This window comes from Melopsittacus undulatus, chromosome 8, assembly GCF_012275295.1.
Source record: "Melopsittacus undulatus isolate bMelUnd1 chromosome 8, bMelUnd1.mat.Z, whole genome shotgun sequence".
NCBI classification, from domain to species: Eukaryota; Metazoa; Chordata; class Aves; order Psittaciformes; family Psittaculidae; genus Melopsittacus; species Melopsittacus undulatus.
The window spans coordinates 17,087,222-17,099,266 of NC_047534.1; the positions used below are offsets into that span (position 1 = coordinate 17,087,222).

Consider the following 12,045-nt stretch of genomic DNA (forward strand, 5'->3'; position numbering starts at 1 on the left):
GTGTCCCCGTGGGGAGGGGTGTGCTGCTGCTGGAGGGGTATGTATGGAGGTTGAGATGTATGTAAAGTCTTAGGGTGCACAGTTCTAGTGGTGCACAAACCAGGCGGCTGGATTTTGGGGTGTGCAGCCTGTGGTGTGTGTAAGTCAGGTTTTGTATAAGTTTGGGGTGTACACAGCCTGAGGTGTGCACAATTGGGGTGTGCATAGTTCGGGTGTGTATAGCCTGGAGTTCCTTTTGCCTGGGGTGTGCATAACTTGAGGTGTGCATGGCCTGAGGTGTGCATGGCGTGGGGTGTGCATGGCGTGGGGTATATATAGCTTGAGGTGTGTGTAGCCTGGGGCGTGCATCAATTGGGGTGCATATGGCCTGGGCTGTACATATCTTGGGGTGCACATAACCGGGGTGTGCACAGCTGGGGTATCGATACCTGGGCTGTCCATAGCCTGAGGCGCCTGTACCCGGGGTCTGCATGACCTGGGGTGTGCACACTTGGGCTGTACTTACCCCAGGGAGCACCACGCAGCCCCAGCCCTGCCCAAAGGCTCAGCCCCTGCCCCCCCCCCGGTGTGTCCTCCCCGGTGCCGGGAGCCGCAGGGGGGTCCGGGGATGCCGGTGCGGGCGCTGCCGGTGCCCCAGGCAGCGGGTGCGGGGGGAGCTGCGGGGGGGGGGGGGGTGGGGTGTCCGGCCCCGCCCCGCCGCCGCCATTGGCCGAAAGTTTGGGGCGCGGCGCCGGGTGTCGGCCCCGCTCCCCGCTCCCTGCCCGCGGCCGGTGCGGGCAGCGCGGGCAGGGCCGCCCCGGGGCCGCCGCGGCCGCGGCCATGTGGGCGCTGCGAGCGCTGTGCCTGGCCGGGCTGGGCGCGGCGCTCGGCGGCGCCTCTGCGGATCCGTGCAGCTGGAGGGGCAGGTAGGGACCGGCACCGGCGGCACACGCGGGTCCCCGGCTCAGCACCCCCCCTCCAAACCCCGCTGCCCGGCTCGCAGCCCGCCCCCCACCAGGGAGCATCCCCCGGTGCAGGGGCTGCCACCGCCTCCTGCGAGGCTCGGTCGCGGTGGGATGCTAGGACCTGCTCCTGCCTCAGTTTCCCCATCCCAGGGATGCGCGGGGTCCGGGCCCGCCTCACCGAGAGCCCTTCCCGCAGCCCCTTCCCCCGTGAATCGCGGCCCCCGGGGCCCCTCGGCAGTGCTCGGAGCGCCGCTGGCCGCGGTGGGGAAGGCACCGAGCTCCCGAACAAAGGGCCGGGGCTGCCGCAAGCCCCACGCGAGGCCGTGGGGGGCACGGGCGGGACACAAGACCCGGCAGCAGCGTGGCCGGGACAAAGCAGTCCCCCGGCTGTCTCCGCTCCCCCGGGCAGGTCTTTCCCGCTTGCCCCTTCCCCTAAATATTCAACAGGCAAGATGTGGCTTCGGGCACCGGTTCCACGCGAGCCCGAATCCCACGGGGGGTGGTAATCCCCCAGCTCCCACAAGGGATCCCCCAAAGTTGGGTTGTGCAAGGAACAGGCGACCCCAAGGCTGTGGGTCCCTTGGCTTGGGAGGCTGGGGAGTCCACTCTGGGTGCAGGGGGGGTGTGTGCTGCTGCGGCTTCCCCCGGCACCTACCCAGGGGGTTGGTGGGGCCGAGCACCCCCAAACGATACACATGCAGCCGGTGGCATCGAGGGTTTGTTTGGTGCTATTCTTCCCTGTGTTCATCCTGCACAGCTCCATGGGAGAACAAGGGCTGGGGGGGTCCTCATCACCTGGGGGTACACAGGCTGGGGCTGGGGGTCCCCATCACCCGGCGTGTCCCGGTGACGGGGGTGCTGTGCCTCGCAGCGGGCTGTCGCAGGAGGCGGGCAGCGTGGAGCAGCTCTCCCTGCCGTGCGCCGAGGGCTCTCTGGAATGGCTGTACCCCACGGGGGCCCTTCGCCTGCGCCTGGCCCCCCGCCTGCCCCCCGCCACCGCCGCCGCCACGGGCGGGAGCCCCCAGCACGTCACGGCCTGCGTCAAACCCGCGGGCACGTCCCGTGGGGCTCAGCTGTACGTGGAACGGGACGGGGCCCTGGAGCTGCTGCTGCCCGAGGCGCCGCGGCCCCGCGTGCGCTGCTTCAGCTGGGCGCCCCACGAGAGGGTGGCCCTGTTCCTGCAGGCCACCCCGCACCGCGACATCAGCCGCCGCATCGCCGCCTTCCGCTACGAGCTAAGGGGGGACTGGCTGGCCCGGCCCGCGCTGCCTGCCGCCAGCCTCACCGCGGAGGGTGAGTGCCCAGCTGCCGGGTGTCCCCCGCTGCGCACGGAGGTCACCGGTGGCGGGCGGTGACAGGCTGTGCTTGGCTGTTGCAGGGGCTTGTCGGCCGTGCAATGACACCGAGATCCTGATGGCCATTTGCACTAGTGACTTTGGTGAGCGCAGCCCCTGCCCCGGTGCCGGGAGCCCACGGGAGGGGAGGAAACTCAAACTGGGGCCGAAGCCCCCCTAGGCGGTCCTGGCCTGCCCTGCCTGGGCATCAGTACAGAGGATGCTACTGGATGGGGATGGGAACAGGGATGGGGATGAGGATAGGGATGGGAACAGTTATAAAGATGGAGATGGGAATGGGGACAGAGAGGTCTATGGGGGTTGGAACAAGGATGGGGACAGGGATGGGAATGGATGGCAATGGGATTGGTGGGAATAAGGATGGGAATGGTGGACAGGGATGGGGATGGGGATGGAGATGGAAAGGGGAACATGGAAGGCTATGTGGGTTTGGACAAGGATGGGGGTGGATGGCAATGGGAATGGTGGGAATGAGGATGGGAACAGGTATGGAGATGGGGACAGGGAGAGGGATGGGAAAGGCTACAGGGACCATGACAAGGATGGGGATAAGGTCAGGGCCATGCTGACACCCGTCCCTCTCTTCCCCTTGCAGTGATCCGCGGCAGCATTCGGAGCGTTTCCAACGATGTGGAGCTGCAGGAATCCATCATCGGGGTGAGCGCCGCCCGTATCCACCGCCAGAAGTTCCCCCTGTTCCAGGCTGGGGGGCGGCTGGCGGGCAGCATCCACACCCCGCTGCGCTGTGGCGTCAGGCCAGGCCCTGGCACCTTCCTCTTCACGGGGTGGCTGCACTTCGGCGAGGCCTGGCTGAGTTGTGCGCCGCGGTACCGGGACTTCCAGCGAATCTACCAGGGGGCACAGCGCACACGTCAGAACCCCTGCGAGTTCCCCATGGACTGAGTGGCTTGGGGGTGGGGAAGGACAGCTCGGCCCCACAGGTGCTGGGGGGTCCTGCAGGCAGCAAGAGCATCCCTGGGGTTGGACGGTGCCTGGAGAGGGGAGCAGTGATTTGGTCCTCATCGTGCAGCTGGGCTCCAGCAGCATCCACCGATGGGCTGGGGGGGTCCTGAGAAAATCCTGCTGGAAGGGAAGGGGTTTTCCCAGGGAACTGCCCAGGTGAGGGATGCTGTGGTGTGGGGCAGGGTTTAGGGGCTCTCAGGGGGCCGGGGTGCTGCAGGCTCAGGGGATGCTGTGGGTGCAGCACAATGGGGGTGGCTGTTGTTCTCCTTGTGAGGGCACGATGACGGGTGGCCATGGCAGTGGGTGCCACAGTGGGGTGTGGAAGGGCCAGGAGGTGATTTGCAATGTCAGGGGTGGAAGTGGGAGCAGGATGGCAGCAAGCCTTGCCCTGACCCTGCCTGCAGTGGAGGGCATGGGCAGGGGCCATGGAGTGGATAATGAGGAAGAGGAGTGTAGCTGAAGGAAACGAGGGGATGGTGAGGGAGGAGGAAGGCTGGTGCAGAACCAAAGCACCGATGCAGGAAGGTGCCATGGGAGTGGGGAGAGGTTGGGACAGGCTGGGACGTGCTGCCCATCCTGCCACCGTGGCTTCGCGATGGCTGCTGGGTCATCCCAGTGGGTCACAGCCTGCCGGCCAGGGGGAGTGTTTTGACCGTGGGGGTGGGGGGCATTGTATGTGCACTACAGTGATAACGATACCAAATGTGTGACCTTTTTGATAAACTAAGCTGTCTTTGTAGAGCACGTGTGTGAGACTCCTTGGTTTGTAGGCAGCTGAGCAGGATGGCCTGTGCTTCCCCATGTGTCAGCTCCAGCCACTGACCCTGCCCTGGAAACAGCCCTACTCTCTATATATCTCCCTCCATGAAGTGATAGATTGCTGTTTCTGAGTGCTGCGTCCCTGGGATGGGTCATTTTGAGGTTCCTCTCCCTGGGTATTGGTGGTGGCCCCATGCCGGGGGGGTGAGCAGCCCCTGTCAGGGCTCATTCTCATCAGAGTCGCTGGCCACAAGGCCTCATTGTGCTGGGCTGCACTGTGCTGGTGTCCCAGCCTCACCACTTCCCCCCTCCATGGGGTCCTGTGGGCTGCGTGTCATGGTGGGCAGGGGGCCCAGACCCCAGTGGGGATGGGGCACAGGAACCCTGGCCAGGACCTTTCCTCCACATCAGTGATGCCCACAGGAGCTCAGTGCTGGAAAAGCTCAGCCCCGAGCACCCAGAGCAGAGCTGCTCCAGCCCTCGCAGCGTCTCCGTGGTCTCCTCTGGACTCACTCCAACAGCTCCACGTCCCTCTTGTGCTGTTGCCCCAGAGCTGGATCAGGACTGCAGGGGGGGTCTCCCCAGAGCACAGCAGAGGGGGACAATCCCCTCCCTCTCGTGCTGCTCATGCTTTGGGGATGCAGCCCAGCACATGGGGGGGTTCTGGGGAGCTGCTCATTGACCAACACCCCCACATTCTTCTCCTCAGAGCTGCTCCATCCAGTCTCCCCCAGCCTGTGTTTGTGCTGGGTATTGCCATGGCCCATGTGCAGGACCTTGCACTTGGCCTGGTTGGACTTCATTTGATGCCCTTGCTGTCTACAGTGGACTTTTCCTTGCCGGGGAAACCATTTCCAGTGAGTGCTGTAGGCTTTGGAATTCAAATATGTACATGTAAATGTGTGTGTGTATAAAATGATCTGCTTGTGATATGATCCTGCCTGTGAGGTGGTGGTGGGCTCAATACACAACACATGTTTTCCCAGAGAAGAATGTGATGCTTATTTTATACTTTCCTGCCAAAGGGCTGGTACTCATTTTGGGGCCAGGCTGGGCCCAAGGGCAGGATCCATCCCTGGCAAGTCTGATGCTCCATGTCACGCTCTTGAGGATGCCAGAATCCCTCTGGATTTTGGCAACAGGCAGGAACTGAGCAAGCTGTGGGAAAGAGGAAGGAGTGGGAAACCCAGTGGAGGAGGAGAGAAAATGGGGATGGAAAAGCAATAAATGAGGTGCAAAGGGAATTGTGCTGCCCACGGCATCCTCCACACACATCAAGGGTAAATCACGGCTGCTCCGACCCCACCGAAATCCTGCACATTCCTCTCAGCTGAAGAACAGGATTTAATGTGCTGAGCATCCGGCGGCATCTGCCCAGCACCAGAATCTCCTGTTTTGCTTCAAATCTGTTTGTTTGGCCAGAGCAGCTCGTTCTGCTGCTGCGGAAAGGGCTGCTCTGTGCCTCGCTCACCGCTGCGGGTGTTCGGACTGTTTTTGGTGCCCTCTGCCCTGGGTCACGTTGGGTTGGCTGCTCTCACTTCCCACAGCTGGGCTCCAGCCAGGGCACAAGCACTTCCTATGGGACCATCCCACAGGGAACCCAGGCAGCCAGTGCCTCAGTTTCCCTACTGTAGGATGGGGATAACAGCCCTTCCCTGCTGCTCAGGGCTGCATCCTGCATCCAGCAGCCCCATCATCCCCATCTCCCCAGGGCTGATTATCCCAGCAATTCCCCGAAAGCAGAGCCCAGCCCCAGCCAAGCCAAATTCCTGTCCAGCCTCTTGGCCACAGAGGGTAAAAACACAATGAGCCAGACTCCATCCCGGTTAATATTTCCTTGGCAGGATGGAAAATGTGGTGGAGTGAGGGGGAAGCGCTGGGGACCATGTTGTGACAGGGCTGCTTTGGGAGGACCAGACAGGAGCTGGAGGGCTCTGGGGGGCAGCCGGAGCCCAGCTGGGCTTGGTGAGGGCAGTGACAATGGCCAAAGGGCTGCAGGGAGCACAGGCAAGGATGCCCCTGTGGTGCTCACCTGGACAAGGGTGCATGCAGCACCCACAGGGATGAACCTGACAGACCCGCTCCAAACCCATCCCCTGCTATGGGGCATTTAGGGACACCATGGAGGGCAGCACCCCCAAACCGTGTCCCTAAATGACGTGCCCAGGGAGGTGCCCGGGGGTCCTCATCCCATGGGATCAGCCGCACTGTGGATGCAGGTGTGCAGGCAGGGGGGACACACAGAGCCCTTTGGTCACGCTGCGATGGGATGACAAGGCACAGAGGGGTGGCACTGCCGAGGTGTCCCCGTCGCTGTCCCCAGCCCGGTCACACAAAGGCAGCGCAGTTTCCCGCCATCCCCCCCACCCCCAGCTCTTCCTCCCCCTCTCCTGCCCCTTCACCCTCCTCCTCCCCGGCTGCTGCCGATGAAAGCCCAAAGCAGTGAATCGAGGGGCACAAAGGGGAGGCACAAAGGGGAGGCCCTCTCAGCCCCCCTGCAGCCCCCTGGGATGACCGGTCCTGTCCTGCCCGTGCTGCCCATCCTGCCCATGCTGCTTCTCCTGCCTGCCCTTCCTGCTTTGCCCACAGTGCCCAGGAGCCAGCACGGGGCAGGAGGATGCTCCTGGAACCTGAGTGGGCCCCACAGGGTCAGGATGATATCCTTGGGGTTCACAGATCTTCTATAGGGGTGGAGAATGTCCCTGGGACCAGGGAGTGCACTACAGCCTCAGGTCCATGCCCCAGGGCCAGGCGATGGGCCATAGGGTCAGAATGATGCCCTTGGGGTTTGGGAGTGCCTCATAGGGTTGGATGATGCTCCTGGGACCAGAGATGCATCACAGCATCAGCATGATGCCCTTGGGGTTCAGGAATACCCCATAGAGTCAGGATGATACCCTGGAGCCAGGGGAAGCCCCATAGCATCAGAATCCCCATCCCTTGGGACTTGGGGGTGCCCCACAGGGTCATAATGATGCCCCTTGTGGTTCAGAGATAACCCAAGGGTCAGGATGATGCCCTTGGGCCAGGGGAAAGCACAGTAGCAGATAGGATGAGGCAGTCTGGGTGTCCTCATTGGGCAGCAGAGAAGAGACCTGAGTGCAGGACCCTCAGCAACAAGAGAAGTGGGAGTCTGGTGGCCCCAGAGACACCTTGGGGAGGTGTGCCCCAAAGCCTACCCTAAAGGGCTGCTTTGAGTGCCCCATCTGGATGTGTCAAAGCCAAGCCAGCAGCATCCCTCTGGCTAGAAGGGATGCTGGGGGCCCCAAAGCCCCTCACCCCGCTCTCCTGGTCCAATACGCCTGTGCCTGGTGGGTCCGGCTGCCAGCAGCTGTTGGGAAGCAGCTTTCCCAGCGCATAGTGACAAATTCTTGGCGGCTGGGGCTGCTTTGCAGTCTTCGTGACCCCACTGGGGAGAAGCTGCCCTGGAAAGAGGCAGATTAAAAGCTCTTTGGCTCCAGTGGCACATCCCAATGGTCCCCTCGCACAGCTCCTTCATATGCTGCGGACACTGTGGGCTGGGGCAGAAGTGGGATGCTCCCACCCCTCACCATGTCCCAGGGGCCCAGCAGGGAGAGTTCATCCCTGCCTGGGAATTGCTTCCTTAATTAATTTGCTTTGCAGCATCACGGCGGGGCCTTGGGCTGCCCCAGGGACCAGCTCGTCCACACAAACCATCCTCCTCCTCCACAGCCCCTGCCCCCTCTTTTCCCAGCTCCTATTTCCCTGCATTTTCTGCTCACTCTCATCCTTGACGGGCCCCACCAGAAAATCGGAGCAATCCCCATGGCCCCCTATTTGGCTGCAGCCACATCAGGGTATGGAGGGGGAATACCTCAGGACAATATCTCTAGGCTCTACAGCAGCTGCATTGCTGCCCCTGGGCTGTGTTTAATGGGGTCTGGTTGTTGTTAAGCACCCCGAGCTGCATGGTGCGATATGAGGGTAGAGCACACATGTGCTTATGTGTGCATCCTCATTCCAAGGGTGGAATATTTGGCTCCCACAAACAAAGGTGAGACCAGAGCGGAAACATGTGCTTGCCTTTGGCAGCTCAACCCTTGGCCACTGCCTGAGTTGATCCATTGGCAAAGGGGGGCTCCAGGGAGGCTGGTGCCTTCCACAGGGCTGGGGAGATGGGAATCCTGCTCCACAGTCACAGAATCCCAGATGCTTTGGGTTGGAAGGGACCTTAAAGCTCATCCAGTTCCAACCCCTGCCACAGACAGGGACACCTTCCACCAGACCAGGTTGCTCCAAGCCCCATCCAACCTGGCCTTGAACACTGCCAGGGATGGGGCAGCCACAGCTTCTCTGGGCACCCTGTGCCAGCGCCTCAGCACCCTCACAGGGAAGAACTTCTGCCTAAGAGCTCATCTCAGTCTCCCCTCTGTCAAGTTAAAGCTATTCCCCCTTGGCCTGTCCTACAGGCCCCTGTAAAAAGCCCCCCCAGTCCCACTCCCCTCCATCCCAAAGCTGGGGCTGCCCACACGTAGTCAGTGATGAATGTCCCAAAGCCCTGGAGAAGGCTGATCACCCTGTGGGGTGCCACCGGCCATGGCACAGACCCCTGGGGCCATCCCCATCTCCCAGGGGACACCCCAATACACTGCTGGAGGGGACCCACAGGCAGCCCTGACTCAGAGGCCCGAGGAAGTCCCATGAGGAAGGTGACAGCGGGGCCGTGCGGGCTGGGAGCTGCTGTCCTTTGTGTGCGGCTGCCCTCCTGAGCCGTCATTGTTCCCATGTTGGGGTTGGGTTGCGGGAGGGTTAATTGCGGGTGGGCAGGAGCCCAGCCCCCCCGCATCCCACAGCCTGGAATTTTCCCACAGTCGCGGCTCCCTCGCAGCAGGAAACCCACCGCCTGTGGCACGCACAGCCGTGAACAACCGTGCACACCACTGCTCACAGCTGTGAATGACTGCACAGCCATGCGCAGCCATATACACCTACACAAAAGTGTGCACAACCACACACAGCTGTTTACAGCCACACACATCACCCTGCACAGCCGTGCACAGGCATGCACAGCTGCCCCAGTCTGCTCACAACCATGCACCACTGTGGCTAGCTACGCACACCCAACAGCAACAGCACCCAACCAATGCACAGCAGCACTCAGCTGTTGGCGCACAACCGCCCGCAGCGGTGCTCACATGCACAGCCCCGCACGGCCGCAACAGGCGGCGCCGCTCCCCCCCCGCACACACAGAGCCGCCGGTGCCGCCGTGCCCCGGCCCCCTCCCGGTGCGGGCAGCCCCGGACCGGCCCCGGCGGAGGGCGGGAGCTCCGGAGCCGCCCCTTCCGCCCGCCATGGAGCCGGGGGAGCCGGGGGAGCCCGGGGAGGAGGCATGGCGCGGGCCGGGCGGGGCGCCGCTGGGCGGGCGGGCACTGCTGGAGCTGGCCGTGGCCAGCGGGGTGGCTGCTTGGGCTGCCTGGGCAGTGCTACTGATGCCAGGCTTCCGCCGGGTGCCTCTGCGGCTGCAGGTACCGCCGGTGCTCCCCTCCCCAGCCCCGTGCCCTCCGGTACCCCCGGCTCTGACCCCCCTCTCCCCAGGTGCCCTACCAGCCCGCCGGCCCGCAGCAAGCGGCCAACGCGCTGGCGCTGCTGCGGGGACGCTCCGGGAAGACGGTGGATCTGGGATCAGGAGATGGACGGCTCGTAAGGGCGGGCAAGGGGGCTACGGGGAGGACAGGGAGGAGGCTGCTCAGCAGGAGGGTGGATGGGAGCCCCCCGAGCAGCTGCTGCCCTGCGCCTGGCTGGGGTTCTGATGGCCCTCCTGGGTGGCCCTACATGATCCTAGGCAGTCCTAGCTGGCCCTAGGTAGTCCTAGATAAGCCCTAGACAGTGCTAGCTGGCCTTAGATGGTCCTGTACAAGCCCTAGATCTTCCTTGACAAGCGCCAGGTAGTCCTGGTGATCTTAGACTAGCCCTAGGTGGTCCTAGACAGTCCTAGGTAGTCCTAAACAAGCTCCAGGTGGTCCTAGGTGGCCCTAGGCAAGCCCTTAGTAGCCCTAAACAGCTCTGGACAGTCCTAGGTGGTCATAGACAGCCTTGTACTGTTCTGGGTGGTCTTAGAGGGTCCTATACAACCCTATGTGGTCCTTGATGGCAATAGGAGACACCACATGCAGTGAGCAGGGTGGGAAGGCACTCTAGGAGGAAAGTGCCAAGGACTGAGGCCACCCTGCCTGTCAGGAGGAAGTGAGTGGAGCTGCCCCCTGAACTGTCCCCCAGACTCGACCCTGATGTTCGTTTTAGGTGCAGCTCTCTCTGTCTCTCCTCAGGTGCTAGAGGCTTATAAGCAAGGTCTGAGACCAGCCATTGGCTACGAACTCAATCCCTGGCTCCTGTGTCTCTCCCACTACCGGGCCTGGAAGGCTGGTTACCATGGGAAGGTTTCCTTCCTGAAGAAAGACCTGTGGAAGGTAACAGTGTCCCAAGGTGTGGCTGTGCTCAGGCCAGCGCTAGGGCTTGGTCTGCAGCCCCAGCCAGGGTTTGCTGGTGGTTGCTTGCTCCCTCAGCCCACGCTGCTCCCAGGAGGTGGGAAACCATCCTCCTTCCTAGGGGAACGCCAGCCTGGGCAGCCTGTGGCTGGCTGCTGGTTCGGCAGGCAGCAGTGCTCCTTCTCAAAGCAGCTCTGATGAGAGGTATGAGGTGCTGCTGACACATGGTGACCTTCAGAGCTGTGCTCTTAAAGGTGCCTGCAGCCTGACCAGGGAAACCCAGTGGGGAAGGTGGATCTGGGGTGATGCTGGAGGCAGGCACTTGCGAGTGGTGCTGCTCCCAGGCACACCAGCACATCCTCATCTCACATGTTGTGGGGTGTCTCTGCTTCCTCCAGGGTTCAGAAGATCATTCAGAAGGTGGTGAGACACTCAGTTTCCCCCTTCTCGCCCTCTGCTTGTTGCTTCTTGCATTCCCCTTTTCCATCTCTTTTAAGGTGGATCTTTCTGATTGCCACAATGTGATTGTGTTCCTGGCCCCCAGCGTGGTAAGTCTGTTGCTCCCTCACACCCCAACTTGTTCAGAGTGAACCCCAGGGAGTGTTTTCTTAGAGAGATAACCTGGGACAGTGGCAGACTCTTTAAAAGATAAGGCTCTATGAGTGGCTTGGTGCTCAGCACCATCCACATTTATAGAATCATAAAATCATTTAGATTGGAAAAGACCTTTAAGGTCAAGTCCCACCATTACCCCAGCGCTGCCAAGGCCACACTAAACTGTGTCCCTAAGTGCCACATCTACACATCGTTTAAATACCTCCAAGGACAGTGACTCCACCACTGCCCTGGGCAGCCTGTTCTAGTGCATGACCACCCTCTGGGGAAGGAGTTGTTCCTAGTACCCAGGTGCAGCTTGAGGCTGTTTCCTCTTGTCCTATCTCTTGTTATTTGGTCCTAGTCCCAGCCGTATGTTTTGGAAGGGTCATTGGTTGATGGAGCCTGCTTGGGCCCCACCAGCCTTCCCGAGAAGCTGTCCTGTGGTCGCTGGTGGCACTGGACCACATGGCTGTTTGTTTCTCCCCAGAAACCTCCCCTGGCCACCAAGCTCCTTGCAGAACTCCCTGACGAAGCCCGAGTGGTGGCTGGACGCTTCCCCTTCCCCTCCTGGACCCCCACCAGCACCCTTGGGCAGGGGCTGGAGCAAGTCTGGGCATATGACATGAAGGAGGTGCGGCGAGCGGCGCAGAGCAGCACAGAGGGAAGCCGGGTCCAATAGCAGGCTCCTTAAGCATTGGAGCCCTTCCAGTCCTTGGGCTCAGCTTAGGGCTGCTTGGCCAGGCTTTTGTCCCAAGAACTTGCAGGCTGGCAGTCCCTCAGTTTTCCAATGAATGGGCAGTTTGGGGGAAGCAAGGGAGGGGAAAATCAGACGTAGAAATCCTGGAATTATTGCAGGATTTAAGGGCTAAGCCTTCAGTGCCTCTTTCTGTATGTTTGCTACCTTATTTCTAGTTCAGTTTTCAAAATAAACATTTGGGTGGTTCTTCCCTTGAGACTTTTGCTTTGCCTTTGAGCTGCAG

General features: G+C 61.6%; 2 protein-coding genes across 2 annotated transcripts; both read left to right on the plus strand.

The window, feature by feature from the left end:
• Positions 1-803: 803 nt before the first annotated feature.
• Positions 804-3,434, plus strand: METRN (meteorin, glial cell differentiation regulator). Its single transcript, XM_034065270.1, has 4 exons — positions 804-905; positions 1,816-2,237; positions 2,323-2,382; positions 2,895-3,434. The coding sequence occupies exons 1-4, from the start codon at positions 820-822 to the stop codon at positions 3,200-3,202; spliced, it is 876 nt and encodes a 291-aa protein (XP_033921161.1). The 5' UTR covers positions 804-819; the 3' UTR covers positions 3,203-3,434.
• A 4,526-nt stretch (positions 3,435-7,960) lies between these two features.
• On the plus strand, positions 7,961-12,018 carry ANTKMT (adenine nucleotide translocase lysine methyltransferase). Its single transcript, XM_034065380.1, has 6 exons — positions 7,961-8,036; positions 9,186-9,508; positions 9,579-9,683; positions 10,310-10,450; positions 10,966-11,016; positions 11,553-12,018. The coding sequence occupies exons 1-6, from the start codon at positions 7,961-7,963 to the stop codon at positions 11,742-11,744; spliced, it is 888 nt and encodes a 295-aa protein (XP_033921271.1). The 3' UTR covers positions 11,745-12,018.
• The last annotated feature ends 27 nt before the right edge of the window (positions 12,019-12,045 follow it).